This window comes from Mercenaria mercenaria, chromosome 16, assembly GCF_021730395.1.
Source record: "Mercenaria mercenaria strain notata chromosome 16, MADL_Memer_1, whole genome shotgun sequence".
NCBI classification, from domain to species: domain Eukaryota; kingdom Metazoa; phylum Mollusca; class Bivalvia; order Venerida; family Veneridae; genus Mercenaria; species Mercenaria mercenaria.
In genome coordinates, this window is record NC_069376.1 from 15,931,722 (window position 1) to 15,939,157 (window position 7,436).

Genomic DNA, 7,436 nt, shown 5'->3' on the forward strand with positions numbered 1-7,436 from the left:
TATATATATAATATAATCTAAAATAAATGGTCGTCTGTCGCAAGACATATTTGAACATGTACCATTGTAAAATATTAAAACATTACTTAGAAACAAACATTATTTTAAAACTAGCAGTTAAAAGTGTTAGTCCAAACCGCAAACATCCAAAGAGATTAAATCATCCAAACCGGTGTACACCGTTACATTCATGTTTTCACGACACTACACGTTTTGAGTCCTTTTGAAGCTTAGGTGCTATGTACATATCACAGATTATGCATACTTATACTAGAGATTATAATATAGTACATTTACACCCATTTAGTACAAACAGTGATTATAGATAATAAAAATGAAATTTTGGAACATCTGACGCGAAAATGAACAATTTCCATGGGTTTATAAGATATATTTATGCTAAATAGTAAATACGATTCCGATCGCCATGTCAGTCCGGCGATTACTTCTTTGGACATTACCAGTGTTACTGAACAGAGTTTGGTAACGGAACGTAGCAAGACTTATTAAATGTCTGTAAGAACTTACACGACCTTCCGTTGTTTTTTGCTTTGAGCGGCCATATTGGACAAATCCAAACACACGGCTACCGTTGTAGTTACCATACAGTGATTTCTTAAACATTACTACGTGAGGAATAGGTATATCGAACAAAATATTTCAATATGTATGTGTCTCTATATTGAATACAAAGTTGAAACACAGTATTGAAATACTTTTGTTTTTAATTATCTAGGTGAGGAATTGTCCGGCAGTGGAGGTGATGATAACGTGGATACGCCTGAGGAGTCTGAGGCTACAGTACATGTTAAACCAAGGGAAATAGACTATACTCTTTACCAGCGCAAAAGTTCTCCAACAAACGGTATTGGAAAATATAACTAGAATTTAAACATGATATATTTTTTGGTCTGGTTTGATGCCCCATCTTATGAGAAACGTAACAGGGATAATTTTATCGAGCCAGTGTTCCTGGATTTCATACATGCATTACTAGTTTTCCACACATAAAAAGAGTGCTTGAGATCAAACTATCTCCTGTGAAACTGTCACAAAGAAAGTTTATATAACAGGCAAAGTATTTTCTGGTTTTTAGATATAGGCATAACAGCCCAGATTTTTCTATTTTATAAGATTATAAATATGGGCTTAATAGGCCAAATATTCGACTTTTTAAGATTATAAATAAAGTAGCTTTTCCGAAAAGACTACTAAAAAAAAAGATAAGAAAATTATCTTTAACTATAAAGATATTTATGCCCCCCCCCCCCTTCGAAGAAGGAGTGGTATATTGTTTTGCAGATGTCGGTCGGTCGGTCTGTATGTAGGCCAATCCGTTTCCGGATGATAACTCTAGAATGTTTTGACCTAGGATCATGAATGTTCATAAGAAAGTTTGACATAACCAATAGATGGCCCCTATCGATTTTGAGATCAGTAGGTCAAAGGTCAAGGTCACAGTGACCCGGAACAGTTAAACAGTTTCCGGATGATAACTCGAAAATGCTTGGGCCTAGGATCATGAAAATTAATAGGGATGTTGGTCATGACCAGCAGATGACTCCTATCTATTTTGAGGTCAGCAGGTCTAAGGCCAAGGTCACAGTGACCAGGAACAGTTAAACGGTTTTCGGATGATAACTCTAAGAACGTTTGGCCTAGGATCATGAGAGTTAATAGGGGGATTAATCATGACCAGCAGATGACCCTATCGATGTTGAGGTCAGTAGACCAAAGGTGAAGGCCACAATGACCCGGAACAGTTAAACCGTTTCCGGACGATATCTTGAGAACGCTTGGGCCTAGGATCACGAAACTTATAAAAAAAAATGTGATCATGATCACCAGATGACCCCTGTTGATTTTCAGGTCAAAGGTCAAGGTGAGAGTGACCTGGAACAGTTGAACGTTTTCCGGATGATAATTCAAGAACGCTTAGACAAAGGATCATGAAAATTGACAGAGAGGTTGACCATGACCAGCAGATGACTCCTATTGTTTTATAGGTCAGTAGGTCAAAGGTCAAGGTCACAGTGACCCGGAACAGTTTAACGGTTTCCAGATAATAACTTGTGATTGCTTAGGCTTAGGATCACGAAACTTAATAGTGAGGTTGATCATGACCAGCAGATGACCCCTATTGATTTTGAGGTCAGTAGGTCAAAGGTCAAGGTCACATTGACCCAGAACAGTCGAACATTTGTGTACAGTAACCAACTAATTTCTGTTCCATGTGCAATTACTGAATGCACCAAGGCGGGCATTTCGTGTTCTACGAGCTCTTGTTTTTTGAGGTATTCTATTTTTCAGACATTTCAAATAGGTCAAGAAAAGCGCACAGCCGTAGAGAAGGTTCGTCTAATTCGGAAGGTAATAAATATTTTGATATTGGTACATGGCAGGTGGACACGTCCACATAAAACGCTCACCTGAGTCTGTTGTGACTTGTCCGTTGTAATATTTTAACAACCATTCGGTCCCCTATATAGGATTAATTTATTATATGTGCATGTGAAGTTAGTGCACTTGCTCTATTTTTCATAATAATAAAAAGTTAATTCGGTCTTCTGTCATAAATTTGTATCATTATTAGCGTGTTTCTATGGTTTGCCTTTGGAAATCTTAACTTGTAATTGCTACCTTCTTTGAAGTGCCACATTGATCGTAGTCTGTCTTTGATTAAACTAAAATAAATCATAGCTTCTTCTCCCTGTCTGATTTTTATGCCCCCCTTCGAAGAAGGAGGAGTATATTGTTTTGCAGATGTCGGTGGGCCGGTCCGTCCGTCCGTCCGTAGACCAATCGGTTTCTGGATGATAACTCAAGAACGCTTGGGTTAGGATCATGAAAGTTGACAGGGAGGTTGACCATGACGAGCAGATGATCCCTTTTGTTTTTGAGATTAGTAGGTCAAAGATCAATGTTACAGTGACCTGGAACAGCAAAACCGTTTCCTGATAATAACTCAAGAACGCTTGGACCTAGGACCATGAATGTTGATAGGGAGGTTGGTCATGACCAGCAGATGACTCCTATTGATTTTGAGATCAGTAGGTTAAATGTCAAGATCACAGTGACCCGGAACAGTTAAACGGTTTCCGGATGATAACTTAAGAACGTTTGGGCCTAGGAAAGTTGATAGGAGCTAAGTCATGACAAGCAGATGACCCCTATTGATTTTGAGATCAGTAGGTTAAAGGTCAAGGTCACAGTGACCCGGAACATTTTCCGGACGATAACTTGAGAACGCTTAAGCCTATTTTTTTTTTTTTTTTTTTTTTTGGATTTAACGTTGCACCGACACATGATAAGTCATAGGGCGACTTTCCAGCTTTAATGGTGGAGGAAGACCCCAGGTGCCCCTCCGTGCATTATTTTATCATGAGCGGGCACCTGAGTAGAACCACCGACCTTCTGTAAGCCAGCTGGATGGTTTCCTCGCATGAAGAATTCAACGCCCCGAGTGAGGCTCGAACCCACATCGATGAGAGGCAAGTGATTAACCACTCGGCCACGGAGGCCCCGCTTAAGTCTAGGATCACGAAACCTAATAGAGAGATTGGACCTAGGACCATGAATGTTGATAGGGAGGTTGGTCATGACCAGCAGATGACTCCTATTGATTTTGAGATCAGTAGTTAAATGTCAAGATCACAGTGGCCCGGAACAGTTAAACGGTTTCCGGATGATAAATTAAGAACGTTTGGGTCTAGGAATGTTGATTGGGAGGTTGGTCATGAGCAGCAAAAGACCCCTATTGATTTTGAGATCAGTAGGTCAAAGGTCAAGGTCACAGTGACCCGGAACAGTTAAACCGTTTTGGGACGATAACTTGAGAACGCTTGGGCCTAGAATCACAAAATAGGATAGTTGGCCATGACCAGTAGATGACTCCTACTGATTTTTGGATTAGTAGGTCAAAGGTCAAGAGCACATTGACCAAGAACAGTAGAACTTCTTTGGCAAAATAACTAGGGAATGGTATCGTCTAACATCACATTTGATAGGGAGGTCACTTATGACTGGTAAATGACATATAATTATTGATTTGAGGTCAGTACGTCAAACGTCCAGTGCGCAGTGACCAAATACTTTCTGTTCCTTGTGCAGTTACCGAATGCATAAAGTGGGGGCACTTCGTGTTCAACGTGCTCTTGTCTTAGTCGATGTCTGAAACGGAGATATTTGATTATTTGAATATATAGGAGAATCAAAGAATGCTAAACCATCTACAAGAAGTGAGGTTTGGTCTGCAAGCTTTCCATTGGAACACTCTCACAATTCTCGAGATGCGGCCCGATGTAGCATTCAAGACTCGATCCACAAATTGCCTTGGAATGAAAAAACTAAAGAAGGTAACACTACATTGATATTCTGAAAGAAATTTCTTTCAAGTTTTAAAGCAAATAGTCATGTTATAAAGATATAGTTCTAATTTAACTGAGGAGACTGTTTTAATCAAACATTATTTGGCTGAGTGCATACCTTTTTACAGCGACAGTGATGATCATTATTAGAATAAACAGTTACGGCGTAAGATGTGTTTTGGAGTTACCATAACATATATGTACCAGAAAGAAATAACTTTTGTTTTTCTTCCAAAACGTGAGTATTTGTCACGGTATGACTTGAATATTAAACCGGGAAGGCCCCGGGTTCGAGTCCCGGTCTGGCTGCACATTTTTCTCACCCTGTGACATTTGACACCCAAATTCCCGCTGAAATTCGAGGACGAATTTCAAACTGGTGGGGAAATGTGTCACGGTATGGAACTTGAATATTAAAACGGGGAGAAAGTGTGTAGGCGGCCAGTAGCTCAGTCAGTAGAGCATCGGAACGGTATTCCGAGGCCCCGGTTCGAGTCCCGGTCTGGCTGCACACTTTCTTGAATATTCAAGTCCTATACCGTGACATATCGTAGATAAGAACCAAGGAACAACGTTGACTAGAAAGCTGCTGTAAACATTTCTGTAAGTCTGAAAATAGAGAAATGCGACGTTTTTTCCCCCGCCAAAGGCGGAAGGATATAGTTTAAAAATCCACATATTTGTACATAAACTAACCAATTGGTAGAATTTCATAAAACTTCTTTCATTTTTCCATGAACATTTATTATATAATTAATATTTATCAACATGTGAAGTTGTAAACCTCCCCACTCACCCACGCCCCCACCCCCGCTTGGACAGGTAAAACTTCTTGCAGTACACAAAGTGATGGGCACTGTAAATATTGTGGTCTTCACAGATTAAACTACTCAAATACAATATTTCGTTCTAGTTACACTGCAAGCTCACATTTCAAATAACTTCATATAATTCTAAAAGCTAAGTCTATTACAGTAAACATATTCCATTCATAATTTCATTAGTCAGGATCAACTTAACATACATTTATTATGTACACTTAAAACATTCGTTTTCTGTTAAATTGATCCTGACTAATGAAATTGATTGCTTCTTAGAAACATTCTTAACATTTTGCCATATATCTTTCTTTGTCATTCCTCACCACAAACCCATTCAGCGGGGAATACAAATTCATCAAATTTGCTTGTTTTATATAGAATATATTGTATGTCTTAGAGCACTATATTACGGATACACAGCCGCAATTGAAGACTTCATGGAGTGATCAACCTTCTGATATCCCTGCGAAAGCTCAGTCTAGTGTTATTCGAGGAGTAGTCGTGACTTCTGTTAAAATCTCTTCTACAAATGAGCCTGATAATTTCTTGGAAAATGGTAACTGATTTTACGGTTGACTTAAAAGTAGCTAAGAAATAAAAATCGATAGTACATATTTAATAGATGAGTACTATATAATAACTTTAGTTTCTGTGACCTATTGTATTCTTTTCAAATTTATTTTACTGCATGTTTTATGTATTTGTATTAACAAAATCGAGCGGGAATGAATTGAGTCCACTTTGTCCTTGTTATGATTGTAGCTACGTAAGCAAAGTTATGAATTGTCATTTATTTCCATGTGCAAGGTCTACCGACAATACTTTTTACATATTGAAGACTTTATTACACTGGCAATTCGAGAAACAACGTTTGAGTTACCAACAATAATTATTTTATTTTTGCGAATTGCATTATGACAAGGTTTCTCTATATGTTTACTCTGAGATAAATAGTTAAATATGCAAAATTCCTATCATGTTTAGTAGGTAATCGAGACAACAGATCATCCAATTCAAAACAACACATGGATTATGCTACCGTAGCCTCGAAAGGTACTACTCGGCAGGTACATCAGTTGTCTGAAAGACAATTTCCAGGTATAAGTTTTAACAAAATTTCTAGATACGAATCAACAGAACTATAATGAATTTTCAAAATTTGTGGAAATATGTTCCGTTCTTTGATAAATTTGCTGCTATGTTCAGTTTCACTTCTGACTATATTAATTATCTCGTCACTTGTAAAAAACGTGATCACAAACATGTTTTGCTAAAGAAAAACCAATGAACATATATATCGCTTTTTATTTACATTTGACAGAGGAAAAGTACAATCAAAGTGTGTTATTAGCCTACCGATTAATTCAATTAATCAATTACTTTTCTCAAAAGCGTCCTCTTTTCCGAGAGAAACTGTGAGACCGAAAGAGCCCAGTGAGCAGTTTGGATCGTTCAAAGAAAAACCTGATGCGGCATTACATGATATGTCTCAAGACAGTGAATACTGGGAAAAGTTACAAAAAGAAGGTATTTATATTTTTACCAGGATTCATACCTATTTCAGAAGTGACGTAAAGGACCAATATTCATGGAATATATCAAATGATAGAACGTCTTGCCAAAACCAAAAAGATTTACAGAAGATCGTATAACAATGCATCGTCTATATGTGTCTGAGAATCATAAAATGTTAATCTTGACATTGTCCTTCTTTATTCTATTATCATATCAACATATAAACATCAAATTAAAAACTGAAACAGTTTTTTTCCGTTCTTTTCAATACAGACAATAATCATTTATACTGTTTCGACCAGTACCAACATGAGAAAAAAATATTGTTAATATGCCCATTTTAATATTGTACAAATCCTAATATACTCTGTAATACTTTTCTGTGCTTATATCTTTCGTGATGAAGAGAAAGTTGCGCGATCAAAAGATTTCTGTCTAAGTTGAACCATCAACTATTGAAAAGTGGTATTTCGTTTCTTGTATCCAGTATCCAGTAAAGGTCATGTGTTACACTTCAAAATATTTTATAGAAAGTGAAGAAAGAAGAAACAACTCTAGAATTATCTACGGACACTTTAATTTAGATGTTTTAAGAAAGTATGATTTGATAAATGTAGTCATTGTATTAACGAAGAATAGTGTGACGAAAATTAAAGACTGATGAACACTGCAAATTAAAGTACTTGGCAAAACTGTCTGCAATATGTAGGGAAATTTATTTAAAGTAATGAAA

The 7,436-nt window shown here is 37.1% G+C and overlaps 1 protein-coding gene across 1 annotated transcript in view; it reads left to right on the forward strand.

Annotated features, from left to right (window-relative positions):
* Positions 1–6,840, forward strand: part of LOC123539776 (sterile alpha motif domain-containing protein 9-like) — a 50,933-nt gene extending 44,093 nt beyond the window's left edge. The window contains exons 6-11 of the mRNA XM_053525777.1: positions 737–865; positions 2,311–2,370; positions 4,206–4,355; positions 5,586–5,744; positions 6,176–6,286; positions 6,581–6,840. Coding sequence (XP_053381752.1) covers positions 737–865; positions 2,311–2,370; positions 4,206–4,355; positions 5,586–5,744; positions 6,176–6,286; positions 6,581–6,840 — 869 coding nt within the window. The remainder of the gene's footprint in view (positions 1–736; positions 866–2,310; positions 2,371–4,205; positions 4,356–5,585; positions 5,745–6,175; positions 6,287–6,580) is intronic.
* The last annotated feature ends 596 nt before the right edge of the window (positions 6,841–7,436 follow it).